The sequence below is a fragment of the Dermatophagoides pteronyssinus genome, unplaced genomic scaffold, assembly GCF_027571235.1.
Source record: "Dermatophagoides pteronyssinus isolate colony J.1.1.1.1 unplaced genomic scaffold, Derpt_VIB-CSIC_2022.12 sq0019, whole genome shotgun sequence".
Lineage (NCBI taxonomy): Eukaryota > Metazoa > Arthropoda > Arachnida > Sarcoptiformes > Pyroglyphidae > Dermatophagoides > Dermatophagoides pteronyssinus.
In genome coordinates this window covers 210923-225286 of record NW_027461543.1, presented here as the reverse complement: position 1 = coordinate 225286, position 14364 = coordinate 210923, and the positions used below count along the sequence as shown (strand labels likewise).

At 29.0% G+C, this 14364-nt stretch overlaps 4 protein-coding genes across 4 annotated transcripts in view; 3 read left to right on the top strand and 1 right to left on the bottom strand.

Annotated features, from left to right (window-relative positions):
- LOC113790632 (uncharacterized) overlaps positions 1–4814 on the top strand; it is a 33639-nt gene extending 28825 nt beyond the window's left edge. Inside the window, exons 4-7 of the mRNA XM_075822707.1 lie at positions 1971–2288; positions 2368–2696; positions 2755–3349; positions 3445–4814. Of these exons, the coding sequence (XP_075678822.1) occupies positions 1971–2288; positions 2368–2696; positions 2755–3349; positions 3445–3590 (1388 nt within the window). The 3' untranslated portion in view covers positions 3591–4814. The remainder of the gene's footprint in view (positions 1–1970; positions 2289–2367; positions 2697–2754; positions 3350–3444) is intronic.
- A 1624-nt stretch (positions 4815–6438) lies between these two features.
- Positions 6439–7433, top strand: LOC113790631 (uncharacterized). Its single transcript, XM_027340324.2, has 2 exons — positions 6439–6679; positions 6754–7433. The coding sequence occupies exons 1-2, from the start codon at positions 6508–6510 to the stop codon at positions 7359–7361; spliced, it is 780 nt and encodes a 259-aa protein (XP_027196125.2). The 5' UTR covers positions 6439–6507; the 3' UTR covers positions 7362–7433.
- An 863-nt stretch (positions 7434–8296) lies between these two features.
- Positions 8297–9799, top strand: LOC113794739 (uncharacterized). Its single transcript, XM_027344872.2, has 3 exons — positions 8297–8698; positions 8774–8867; positions 8924–9799. The coding sequence occupies exons 1-3, from the start codon at positions 8297–8299 to the stop codon at positions 9697–9699; spliced, it is 1272 nt and encodes a 423-aa protein (XP_027200673.2). The 3' UTR covers positions 9700–9799.
- Positions 9679–13989, bottom strand: LOC113790629 (uncharacterized). The gene is made up of 3 exons (XM_075822671.1): positions 12546–13989; positions 10497–12485; positions 9679–10435 (listed from the first exon to the last, which is right to left on the bottom strand). The coding sequence occupies exons 1-3, from the start codon at positions 13879–13881 to the stop codon at positions 9789–9791; spliced, it is 3972 nt and encodes a 1323-aa protein (XP_075678786.1). The 5' UTR covers positions 13882–13989; the 3' UTR covers positions 9679–9788.
- Between the last annotated feature and the right edge of the window lie 375 nt (positions 13990–14364).

Here is a 14364-nt window from a genome sequence, read left to right as displayed (position 1 = left end):
TTTGTTTTTCAGGTTAATTGATTTTCCAGGTAAATCGTTGTTGTTGTTCACGCCGTTGTTGTTGTTTTTCAGAGAAAAATTCTTTTGTTTTAAATCAAAAAAAAACTTGAAACATTCCGGTCATAAGTGACCACACGCACTGCACACTGCCCAACTTAACTTAATTGAATATCTTTATTCGTTGGACAGAATGGCCTCTGCATATTATGACAATCAATTTTCAGGCCACACACACACACACTGGTCAATTTCAATAAATTTTTTTTGTTTTTTTTTGGTTAAAATTAAAAAATTTAAATTTTTTAATCAACCAAGAAACCAGGTAAAATTTATTGGGAAAAAACGTGACTGAAATCTTTTTTAAATGAAAAAAAAATCATAACAATTTTCTGGTTCGTTTTAAAAGAAAAATTTAAATTTTCTTTTTCAGATTTTAAATCGATGATAAAAAACAAGAGAAAATTTCCATAAATATTTTTTCTTGGAAAATTTCTTGAAAATGCACAAAAAAAAAATTCATTTTCATCCGACAAGAGTCACGAGTGACTTTGTTATTTATTTTCATTTATTTTTTCATCCAGATAAGGCACGATTTTTTTGTTTCACTCCAAAAACACTGTGTGAGAAAAAAATCAAACAGGTAGCCAAAAAAAAAAAAAAACAAAAATTTCAACAGAAATTATTCAAATGATGATTTCTGTGGAAATTTTTTTCACCCGAAAAAGTTTCCCTCCGATAATTTGTTATGGAAAACAAATTTGTTTGACATCATCGATTAAATATGATTCGATTATATTGCTGTCATTCTCTGTTTGAATGATATCATCAACCGATCACCACCATCATCATAATTTATCCCGATGATATCATCATCCGAATGATAAATTATGACATTGTTTTGATGGAAAACTGAAAACTCATTTTATTTTTTACTTTTTTTTTCAAAAATTTTTCAAAAAATTTTGAATTTTTTACCTGTCATCGTTGTTTTTTTCCAATTTGGGTTTTTTCATTTTCGTTGATTTGTTTGGTTGCTATCGTCATTCATTCATTCAACGAATGAAAGAAAAATTTCCATAAAATTACAATTAAATCGGCTGTTGAAGAAGAAAAAAAAATACAGTGAGCTTTCATTTGTTGGTTGGTGGTGGTGAAAGGTCAGATCGAATTCAGATAAACAACAATAACAACCGAAAAAAAATAGAATCCATTTTCATCATGATCATCATGATGATGATGAAAATGAACATCCAAACTAATGATAAAAACTCTCTTGGGTCAAAGGTCGAATGCTTTCCACGATTTTCAATTGTTTACCATCATCATGATGATGATCATTTATTTTTAAAGGCGGGGGCGGTAATAAATTATATTTTTTTTCATTATAAACCATCACTAAATCTAAATGTCATATCTGCTCATATTCACTGTTCATGTGAATCTTTTGAAAAATGATGCGATTTTTTTTGGTTATTCATTGAATAGAGCGAGAGAATTGGGCAAAATGAAAAATCAACCAACCGCATCCGATATTTGAAATTATCATCATCATCATCATCATCATTATGATGATGACAGGTCGGTTATTTTGTTGTTTTTTTTTATTTTGGCCACCGACATTATCTGGAAATGAATTTTTGTTGGCCAATAGATATATCGGTAGCATAGAATGGTTTATGGTTTAGGCATCATTATGATTATAATGATAATTATGATTCAGTTTTAGTTTTTTCTGGATCCAATCTCGTCAAGGTTAATTAACCTGGTAATAATTTTTTTCCAGGTAGAATATTAGTTTTATGAATGATACGTGACTATGGTTAATATGAATGAACCTTTTACGCCCATTCTATCATTGTCATGATGATTTTTGGGTTTTTTTCGGGTTTTTAATTTCATTTTTGGATTTTTTTCTTCCAAATTTTTAATTAAATTTTCAATCATTCGATTTTTTTTCATTTTTCATTTAGATAATTTCCGTTGGGTTGATACTGTTATCAATTTGAATGGTATTTGTAAAATTCCTGGTATATGTGATGAAGGTGATCATGATGATTTGGAACGTATACATATTGTTATTGGGAACCGAGTGATCGATAAAGATCGTACATATGGTATTGCATTATATAAACTTAATGATGATAACGGTGATGAACGTTTACAATTATTGGATGAAAAATCATTAAATCAAAAATTATTGGATCAATTGAATCGTACTGGTTTGGATATAAATATGATGGAAAAACAAGGTTCAATTATGTTTGGTTCATTTTGGCCATCACAAAATGGTTAGTGTTTTTTTTCAAGAATTTTTTTTTTAACACAAACTTTCACTTTCATTTGATTTGATTTGATTGAACACTGTAGGTATACAATCCGCAAATCTTTATTATCGATCCGGTATATTTGTACCGAATCATTTGGATTTATTTTTTTCTGTTTATGATATGAAAACTGATCTATCACAACGTATTATAAGACGAAAATTAACACCTAATAACATTAATGATCGAACAAAACAACAATGGGAAAATTTAAATGATCAAATGATTGATGATGAAAAATTTGTAGCAGGAATGTTTCATTTTCAACCAAAACAACGTACATTTGGTTTGACTGATAATATGAAAGTATTTGAATTTATTTGGACAAATTTTCAGCAGAATCCTGATGGTGATGTTAAATTTTTACCTAAAGTAAGTTTTCATTTGAAAAAAATATTGATTTTAATCCACTTTTCTCTCGAAAATAAAGGGTTCATTACGTGAATTATTAAACTGTTATGATAATTCAACTGATTTGGCAAATGATGCGCCAACATTAATAATGACTAGTCCAACAACAACAACAACTACGACGACGACAACAACAACAACAACAACAACAATAAAACCTGAATCAACAACAACAACAAAATTACCATCACTACCAAAAGTGAATAATATTGATGAACCAAAAACGATTGATAATTTGGTTAATGATAAATCGAAAATGGATAATTTCAGCGATGATTTAGATGCGGATAATGATGATGATGATGATGAACAAGAAGAAAAAGATGAAATACCATTACCTGAAAATGAACCACCAAGTTTAAATGATTTAGATCATCATCAACGTGATGATCCAAATAATTTAAATATTTTTACAAATCAACAACAACAACAACAACATGTTAATAAACAACATTCATTATCATCATCATCATCGATTTCACCTGATTTAGTTGAAGCATCAGCACTTGGTCCATTAAATTCAAATGATAATGGTTTAATATGGACATTTGCAATTTTAACAACAATGTTGATCATTTTAGTCATCATTATTATTGTGCCCATATTGATTATAAGTAAGTGTTTTTGTTTGTTTGTTTCGATTGTTTTGTTTTGAAAGAAAATTTTAAACTTTTCAAATTTTTTTTTCTTCTCGTTCCGAAAACCAAAGGACATCGATCTCGTACAAATCAAATGTATTTGAATAAGAAAAAATCCAACATGCAAACAAAAAAACAGAAAAATGCAAATGGCCTTGATCAATCTAATTGTTCAGAATCGGTACAATTGATGGATAAATCGATTATTGATAAATAATTTTTATATAAAAAACCTACACACATACATAACATATAAAAGCATCTATCTCTCTCATTCATTATCTTTCTATATATTCATGGTCTATTTTCATCCTAAATATGCGTTATTCAAATATTGATTATTATTGTTTTTCATTTTTTTTTTGATTATTTTGTATATGACATGAAGAAGATGAATATTTTTTTCTGATTACATCACATCATCAACAACATGTAGCGGCTCATAATCAGCCGATAAACAACAACAACAACAACAAAGAATATATTTTTAAACACAGAAACATTTTGAAAAAATGAACATTTTTTTGTTTTTATTAGTTTCTGGAAAGATTATGTCATACAGTCAATGTTTTCATTTTTTGAATTCACCAACACACACACACCATCATTTCATCTCTATTTGCATTTCATTCTTTTTTTTAAATTGAAAATTCTGTTCATTTTTAATAAGAACATTAGAAGGAAAAAAATCAGCAGAATCGACAAAAACAAAACAATGAACAACAGAATAAGAATATTCTTTACGTAAAAAAAATTTTCTCATCACGATCTCTCTCTCACTCTCTCTCTGAATTTATTTTTTATTCTGTTTTGGTTTTTTCTTTCTTCTTCACTGCTGCTGATATTTAATTTGGCCATCCACAATCATCCCTATATCGATAATCGATATTTTTTTTTTTTTTTTTTTTTTTTTTGGTTTTTTTTTGAAATTTTCAAATAACCAAACAGAGAATTAATCACATGTGTGTGTTTGCTATAATGTATTTATTACCGGAAAAAATTTTGTAAATTCATTTTGTTTTTTGCTTTTAATTTTCCATTTAACCTCGCCTCATAATAAGAAATAATTTTTAAAAAAACAAGGTGTCATGTGCCCTGTGTGTCATTTGGAAATTTCTTCAAAACAAACATCAACTTTGTACACAAACTTTTCGTTTCGTTTTTTTTTCAAAATTTTCTTTCATCAACATTCAATCGGCTGCCCAATATTATCAATTTTTCACACATTTTTGTTTTCGGTTTTTGTTAGTTTTTCTTCTTTTAATTCCAATGTGATGATCATTTCAGAATGAAATGTTTTTTCTTTTTTTTGTTCATCTAAACACACATCAAACACCAATCAAACAAAGAAACACACACACACAGAGAGAAAGAGAAAAATGATAATTCGCATCATTCAATTTCAATTTCAATTATCCAATTCATTCATTCATTCATTCAATCAATCAATTTGTTTTTTTTTCATTGATTTTTCTCCCTTTTCATATAAATAAATTGAAATCCAATAAAAATTCATTTTCATCAAATAAAAAAAACTAGATACAATGTATCAATGATTTTTTGTAATCGATTGAATTGATTAAGAAAAAAAAATTGTTGAAAATGAAATTGAAAGGATTTTTGTTGTTGTTGTTGTTGTTGTTCAAAACTAAATCAATTGAATAATCCTTTCCTTTTTTTTCGTTGTTTGATTGAATTCAATTGATCTTGACCTGATCAATTTTCTGAATGATTGACAGATTCATTTAAATTCCAATTGAATCAGAAATAATTGATAATGGCCACACAATCCATTGATCAAATTGATTGATTATTGATTATTTTCAATTATACCGAGGTAATTAAATTTTTTTTTCTCAACAATTTTGATCAATCAATGATTATGTTTGTGGATTGTTGAAGAGAAAAAAAAATTCCCGAAAATTCTACACAAATATGGTCAAAATGATGAATAGATTGATGATTAAGCCTGACGATGACATTGATCATCATCATCATCGAAATTTAGGAAACAAACAAAAAAAATATTTACATATTTTTTGGAATCGAACAGAACAAAATATCGTTTTTGTTGTTATTATTGATCAAGGATTATGAATCATAAAATGTGTGTTTTGGATACCAAAAATCAAATTTTGTTTTCAATATTTCAAATCATCATCCTGTATATCCCGGGTATAAATTTTCGGAAAAACAAACAAACAAAATATGTTTGTAACTTTCGTTTTCCGTTTGTTGTTGTTATTGTTTGTATTTCATATCGATCATAACTTTTTTTTGTTTATAACAAAAAAAAAATTTCACAAGTTTTTTTTCTGTTATTTTGCCTTTTTCCCAAAAAATTATTATCGTTTATATGATAATGATGATGATGATAGTCATCAATTCTATCTCTTGATCTACAGAAACACACACACTTGACTTGATGACCTAGGTTTTTTGTTTTGTTTGTTGTCATTTTCATTTTTCACTATTCGAACGTTTATGTATGAAAGAGTTGTATTTCAGTTTATTATCATCGGGTAAATATCGGGAAACGAACCATATGGTTGATGATATCAATAGTACGGAAAAGTAAGGAAATGGACATCTAAATATCATTATTATCATCATCACCTAGGACGGATATTGTCCGAATTTTTTCCTTTGATGTTTTCATTATGGTCGTTGGTTGTTTGGTTGAATTTAAAAAAAAAAGATGATGCAATATTGTCGACTATATTGATAATGATGGCCGATAAGAGTGAAAATAGAAAAAAATAAATTATAAATCCTCTTGTCATGAAAGATCATATGGCACTTGAAATCAAGGATACTTTTTTTTTTTTTGTTGTCATTGTCATCATCATTGTCGTCGTCGTTGTTGATTTGCAAGTGGATTTGCAAGAAAAAAACATTATTGATGAATTTAATTAATTTAAAAAAAAAATTTCCAAAGAAAAAAAATGCGGTACAAAAAAAAAATAATGAAATTCAAGAGCAATCGATAAGGGGATCTTTTGATCAGATATTGATTTTGATCGATTTGATTGATTGTATTTAAATTGTATTAAATTTTGACTTTGAGTTTGTTTTTCTTGTTTTTTTTTTTGGTGGGGAATTATATTGAAAAACATAAACATTTTTTGCAACCGATGATAATGTCTCAATTACGTTCAGCGAATATTTCGACCATTATTTTGGTCAGTATTTTTATTGTTTATTGCGTTTGTTGGTCATCTGCATCACCAACAACAACGAAAGTAATTTCAAAGAAACGATTAATGGCCCGGATGGCATTAAATCAACAAACAGTCGAATTAGCTGGTAAAATTTTTTTTCTTTCTTTCTTTTCAGTCAATTAATTTTAAAATGTAAAATTTTCTCGTTCGTTTGAATAGAATCGATTAAAACTGCTTTGGAAAAATCGGAAACAATGTTAAAACAATCACCATGTAATGGTCATCAAAAAGTTGAAACATTAGTACCAGAAAGTGGAAATATTCGAAAAACATTTTGGAGAATGATTATGACCGATGAACGAGCATATTTAAAATCATTGGAAAAACGATTAAAATTTTCAGCCGAACATTTAAATAATCCATTTTTACATAAATCAACTGAATTCTTAATCAATGATATGGAATTAATGATGAAATTTTTTCCATTTCTTTGTGATCTAATCAATGGTGATGAAGATGATGATGATGTTGGATTATCTGGTTTAAGTGATGCTATCGATGAACTTATTGAAGGTGCTGAAATTGAAGCCAATTTTTTAATGCATGAAGATCGACGTTCAGAATCGGATCAAATTTATGATCGATCAAAATTTTTACGTGATCGTTTACATGATTTACAACAAAAAAAATTAACTGATAATCCACAAGATATTTATAATGCATTGAAAAATGTTTTCATTGAAATTGCAAAATTTGAACATTTCGTATTAGATTTACAGAAACATTTTAGCCTTAATTATGCTAATATTGATTATTATAATTATTAATTTCACAAGGTGAAAACCAAAAAGACAATTTTATTTAAAAAATAAAATTTTTATTACAAAATTTCAAAAAAACTAGCTGCTACTGCCATCTATCAATGGTTTTCGTTTGCACAAACACTGCTTGATGATTTGCAAACCACGTGATTTTTGGTTGTTGTCATTTTTTTTCAGATTATCATCACCGCCATATCATGGATAATCAATTAGATTCTGATTCATCAACAAATCAATTTGAATCAATTTCATTGATACCAAATTATCGTGCATTACAAATCATACAAGAACAATCAATGAAAATTGATAAAATTCTATCCACATCCACAACATCAGATCAAATATTACGAAATATTGCCAAAGAATCAACATTTGGACAATTTCGAAATTCATTAAAAGATGTTGGTAATCATATTAAATTAAATTCATTGGATGCTGTAAAAAATTTAAATCTAGAACGTTCAAAATCATTGGCCAATGAATTGAAACAGAATTTTTCATTAACATCAAATGAAATTGTTATGTTAATGAATGAAATGCCTAATGATTTATCATTTATTGAATTAATGTTTCCAGGAAAATTTAACAAAGAACAAACATTTCTTTTATTCAATCTGATTGATCAATATCGTCATTTTGATGACGTTTCAAATGTTAATGATAATGATGGAGATCAAAATGGACAATCAAAGTCAAAATAAGCACCAGCTTTTGTTGATTGATTGATAACATTTTTTTTTGTCAATTATCGATATTGCACTTATTGTTTTACCTGATAATCACCTGTGGTAATAGGTCAAGTGTGTTGTTGTTGTTGTCATTGTTCTAATTAAACAAAAAATCTTAAAAACAAATAAAAAAAAACTTTTGTTTTTTCAAGTAAAAAAAAATTCCATTTCATTTCATTGAAATCATTTCCAAACCAACCAAACAAAAGAAAAATGGTTTTTCAAAATTTCGAAACAATTTTGATGATGATGATGATCATCATCACTATTAATTATCGATCGGTAATTGGAACAAATCTGAATTATGAAGATTGTGGACTTCATAATGTTTATTCGGTCAGCGTTGATGGTTGTGATGACCAACGATCAACAAATGATGAATGTGTTATACTAAATAAAAATTCCCTATCATATTCGATAACATTTTCCGCAACTATTAGTGCACGTATGTTATACAATAATGAAACATTTCAACAATCCAAACAAACTGATATTATAAATAATATTGGTGATTTATGTAAAAATCCAAGTAAATATCAATTAGATTCATGTCCAATTGAAGCTAATCATATATTAAGAATACAAAAAACAATTACTTATATGAATCGATTTTCGGTAATTATTTAAATTATTATCTGCATTTTTACCACATTTTGATGATTAAAATTCAACCAATTCTTTATTCTTTAGCTAAATTATCCGCTAATATTGGAGGATAAATATTATTCAAGTAATGATCCAAATCGATTAATGGCTTGTTCAAGAATTCGTCTACAATATTATGGTTAGTGATTTGGAACAAGAAAAACTTTTAATTTTTTTTCTATTGAAATTAAATAGATTCTCGTTATACAACAACAACAACATATCGTCCAACTACAGATAGACATCATGATGATGATGATGATAAATATCGTGAATGGTTAGAAATATTAACACGTGTATTACGACAAAGTGAAGAATTGGCAAATAAAACTGAAACAAAATTACGACAACATTATCCTAATCATCAAAATTTGACCAATGATAATCCAATTATACAAACACTTGAAACACAATTGATACAATTACGTATTGATATAACTGGTATTTGGTTAGAAATACGTAATCGAATACTAAGAGCAGATGAAAATATGCGTGAATTTCGTTTGTTTGTTGAACGATCATCACAAACACTTTGGAAATATGGTGAACAACTTCGTTTAACCGTTGATATATTAGATGAATTTGGTTGGGATTATCATAATGATACAAATAAATGGATAACAAAACAAATTTCACCATTATTGGAACAATTATTACAACGGCTACGTTCAATGTATGGTTATTTAGAACAACATCATTCCCAGGGTGATGAACAAACAAGAATTGAAGAATTTATTGAAATTATTAATCAATATTCAGATTATATTAATGAACATCGTTCAGAAAGATTTGATCAAAATTATTTAGATCGTATGTTAATCTATGTTCGTTATGTTGAAGATCGTTTATTTGAAATGGAAAGTAAATATTATGGTGATGATTATTATCATTATGGTGATGATGATCATCATTCTACACGAAGAAGTACAATGACACCACCAATAACAATATCAACAAGAAGAATGATTTAATTATAAAGATTGATTAAACATTGATTGTATTTGAGTTTTTTGAGTTTTGTGAATAAAAACAAAAAATAATAACAATGAATAAATTTAAATTAAACTTGAATTTGTCTAATGATAAAATTATTTGAACAGCTAAGACCAGGTATCATTACATTTGACGGTAATTTTCGTTGATTTCGATATTCAATACGTTCAATACGTTTACGTCGATTTTGAAATGGATTATGGTAAAAACAAAACAATGATAATGCAATTGTTTGATATAGTATAGCATTGATGGCTGTCATGATGATACTGTGATAAAATTGTTCATCATGAGTCAAACCAATTCTATACAACAGTACTTGGATTTCTCTATGACCACATCGACCGAAACCATATACTAAAAAATAAATAGCTTCTATTTGATACCGGAAAATATTGAAAGTCGTAATCAATTTGAATGCATAATGCGATATTCCATGTGGAGTCATTATGCTACTAATTGATAACAACAATAAAGCTGGAATTGAAATGTAGAGGTTCAATGGGTTGCTTCCGAACAAAATGGAAAGCGCATAGCTGACACCTTGAAATGCAATCATTGGCAGTATAATGATCATTATCATATAATACCATACGTAACTTCTAATTGGATAATAAATGTCGACAGCAATCGGAAACAATACGATTACGGGCAAGGCAATTAGCATCTCACATACTGCTTTTGATAGATAAAATGCACCGGAACTGTACCAACCTAGTGAAATTGCAAAAATAAACTGTATAAATGGATCATGTTAAATCAACACTAAAATTACCATTTCGATGTTCGATTTTGAATAATTTCCGTTGTGATACAAACATTGCAACAAAAAAGATACAAGCAATTATACCCAAACTATCTTGACAGTGATGTATATAATGACAATTGAGTAAAAGATTTGTTCTCTCGTCTTCAGAACGATTACAGTTGCTCAAATCTTCATCTAAACTCATACAGCCACTAAGAAAGATCATATTAGGATTAGTCAAATTTTTCAATATAAAACCATTTACAACGCTGAAACATATGAACCACAATATGAAAAATCGAGACATAAGATTTCCAATATAAAAATAGAATTGCCGTTGAATCAAAATTACCACAGATCTTAATGAAAATCTAGTACGATTAGCATGTGGACCATCTAAAACATATTGAGTATCAGTCATTAAATGATCTTCCAACTCATTACTTATAGTTGATTGATTTGTAGAATCGGAGAGTGTTTTAATTTGAGGATCTGAATGATTCAAACTGGAATATTTCATGATTTCTTCGACAGCAAATTTTTCATCATTATTGTCGTGATCAGTAGAAACTTGCTGAAGATGATCACTGATTTGCGATGGTGGTCCAGAGAAGATGCAAACACCACCTCTGGAAAGAATGTAGATCTGATCGAATAACATGAGCATTTCAGTATTCGGTTGATGGATAGCTGCCACTATAGTGATGTTGTGTTTATGTGACATTTTTCGCAGACAGGAGATGATCACTTCGGCCGAGTTCGAGTCCAGTCCGCTAGTCGGTTCATCAATGCAAATGAAATTGGGCATTCTTAGCGACATCAGTTCCAAAGCCAATGCTAATCGTTTTCGTTGTCCACCAGAACATTTATTGACAAGTGTGTCAGCCGTATCAATAATATCAAGTTCTTTTAACATTGACAAAGCATTATTTTTATGATCGACACTTTCGCCAAGGTTTTTCAGCTTGCTTGCAAAGATAAGACTTTGTAGGGCCGTCAACCCTGGTGTCAAGTGCGAAGAAATTTCTTGCGTTATGTAACAGGTTCGTAATGGCGTGAATTTACTGAGATAGAATTTCGTTTCACTGCTCAATCGAGTTTTGTCCTTGCCGTTCAACACTTTGAGTAAAGAGGTTTTTCCAGCTCCCGACGTTCCCATCAGAGCATTCAATGTTCCAAAACGAAATTGACCATTCAGATTACGCAATATGTACTTCGGTTCTTCAAGTTTCAAAGCAGATCGAAGCTCTAAATATGAACCAGAATTGAACAAACTCAATGATCGCCAAGCGATGATGATTTTATTTTTGGAGAATTTTTCAAATTCTGTTTCATCTTCCAATTTTATTCGTTCATTTGACTGAATTAAAGTTTGGATTGATTTATTATTCGAGTTATCATAATCGATTTCACTCAATTCGGTGATATTTGATGTTTTTGATAATTTCTTCGACGGAAATTTCCAGCTTTGAAATTTCGTCATCAATAAGAACAATGTCAATATTCGTAAAGCGATTGAATTGATTAAAATTTTATATAGATCGGTGTAGACAGTTTCCTGGTTGATTTCGTTATCGAGCAACACTGAAGATATTTGATTTGGCTCACATTGATCAATGCCATAGAATGCATTTATAAGCCCATTCCTTATAATTTTAGTACCGACGATATCACTTATCATTTTACTTGATGAATTGTAGATATAATTATATGGAAAAAAATAGCCATTATTAAAATCAAGTGGTGCGTATGAAATTCCAGCTATTGCAAGAGCAACTTCAAAATTATTAGAAAATACGACGCTAAATAATTGACCCACAGATTGTATATAGAAGAAAAACATCCACACGAAAAGAAAAAAATTGGCGAATCGATACCAATTGAAATAACCATCATCAATAAAAGTATGGTCGATCAAGAAATATATCAATGCTGTCGCATGTAGAGCAAGAATTGTAAAATCGATTAATCGAACAATTACCACCGACCAATAAGAAACGCCAGCACTGTGCCAACCTTAAAATCAATTCAAATATATTCAGTTACATTTTGGAAGTTAAAAGGATTTACACTTACCGTTTCGATGTTCATTTTTGAATACTTTTATCAGTGAACCGAATGTTAAACTGCTTACAATACTAATGGTATAACCCATCAACATAATAATCATACATTGATAATAATTATAGAATTCAATTTTGTATGTTTCTTCTAATTTGTCTTTACAAGTTTGATTATTTTCCTGCTTTGTAAAGTCAATCGCGGAAACGCATGTATCTGGCTCGATAATATTTTGATCGTATAAATTCGAGTGAATAAAACAGACTAAAGTCACCATTATTATTGTGAAGATTCGGGAATTGATTTGCTTGATGAATATCAATTGAAACATTCGTGCCATTTGCAGTAGAAAATCTGCGAATGAAAATAACTTATGATCAACAATAATTCCTTGCGGCAGATATTTCATTTGTGGTATTAATGGTTTCAATTCGTCTTGTTGTTGTGACCAAGTTGCTTCCGCTAATCGACGAACATTTTCATCACCAGTTCCTTGGCATGCGATGGCCAGATATTCTTCGATTGGTGGTTTGTTTCGATCATGAATTAATCCAATATGTTCTTCAAGATTTTGTGCTAAAAATTTTGGCACTCCCGAATAAACGCAAACACCACCTTTGGCCAAAATGTAAAGTTTATCGAACATTTTGAGAATGTCCGAATTGGGCGAATGTATCGATGCCAGAATCGTTAATCGATTGTTTGGATCATCAGCTAACTTTCGTAAACAACGTACCATCAACAAAGCAGCATGACTATCCAATCCGGTTGTCGGTTCATCAACAAACAAAAATGTTGGTGATTTTAATGACATCAATTCTTGTGCAACAGCGATTCGTTTTTGTTCACCTCCACTGCAAAGATTGAATCTTCTATCCAAAACTTTCGGATCGAGCAATAATTGTTCAATAATATTGGCGATATGTTGATCCATTTCAAATCGATCATGTTTATAACTGTTTTTGAATCGAAATGCATAGTATAATATTTCCCATACTGTCATCGATCCTATTATTGTTTCATGAACATGTTGTTGAACGTAACCGATTCGTGGTTTATCGTCTTCTTGCCGATTAATATAGATTTCAGAATCGGCTGAAAGTCCTGATCGATATGTACCATTCAAACAATTTAAAAGTGTACTTTTTCCAGCACCACTTGGTCCAAGAAATCCGGTAAGACTATTATATTCAAGATGACCATTTAAACGTCGTAGAATAATTTTTTTACCTTTTAGCCAATTATTCACCTCATAACGAAGATTTTTCCAAACAATCGCAACATTATCATTATCTTTTTTATTGTTGAAATTTGATGAAAAAATTTCAACACTTTCTACTACAGAATTCATGATTGATCAATTAAAAATTATGTTGTAAAGATTTTTCACAGCACAACAATGATGTATCATCATTTTCACATCAATCGTTTGTAAAGTTTAATTTTTTTCAAAGGAAAAAAAATCGATATATGTTCGCACATATATTTTTTATATAAGATGATGAATATACTTTTCTTCAAACAACATTTTGTTTACAACAACTTTCATTACATATTCATTTATCTAAAACAAGTTTGAATTCAAAATCATCAATATTGATAGAATTGAAAAGGAAAAAAAATTTCAACGTGATTATTTTCTATTTAATTTTATACACATAATACGACGGTGACGATCTTCGTTAAAAATAAAAAGAAGAAAAAAAAAGCCAAAGCGTTAAGGGTATGCCATTCAATTGTAATCATATGTTTGAATCTTTTTTTTTCTTGGAAATGGATTGATCGGTTGTTTTTTTTCTATTCGCATTCAGTAATAATAACAACAAAATCATTC

Excerpts from the sequence above, each read along its gene's own strand:
- LOC113790629 (XM_075822671.1), bottom strand. The coding sequence starts at position 13,881 with ATGAATTCTGTAGTAGAAAGTGTTGAAATTTTTTCATCAAATTTCAAC. Across the intron at positions 12,486-12,545 it reads CAAAAATGAACATCGAAACG|GTTGGCACAGTGCTGGCGTT; the intron begins GTAAGTGTAAAT and ends ATTGATTTTAAG. Across the intron at positions 10,436-10,496 it reads CAAAATCGAACATCGAAATG|GTTGGTACAGTTCCGGTGCA; the intron begins GTAATTTTAGTG and ends CAATTTCACTAG.
- LOC113790631 (XM_027340324.2), top strand. The coding sequence starts at position 6,508 with ATGATAATGTCTCAATTACGTTCAGCGAATATTTCGACCATTATTTTG. Across the intron at positions 6,680-6,753 it reads ACAAACAGTCGAATTAGCTG|AATCGATTAAAACTGCTTTG; the intron begins GTAAAATTTTTT and ends TCGTTTGAATAG.
- LOC113794739 (XM_027344872.2), top strand. The coding sequence starts at position 8,297 with ATGGTTTTTCAAAATTTCGAAACAATTTTGATGATGATGATGATCATC. Across the intron at positions 8,699-8,773 it reads CTTATATGAATCGATTTTCG|CTAAATTATCCGCTAATATT; the intron begins GTAATTATTTAA and ends TTTATTCTTTAG. Across the intron at positions 8,868-8,923 it reads AATTCGTCTACAATATTATG|ATTCTCGTTATACAACAACA; the intron begins GTTAGTGATTTG and ends GAAATTAAATAG.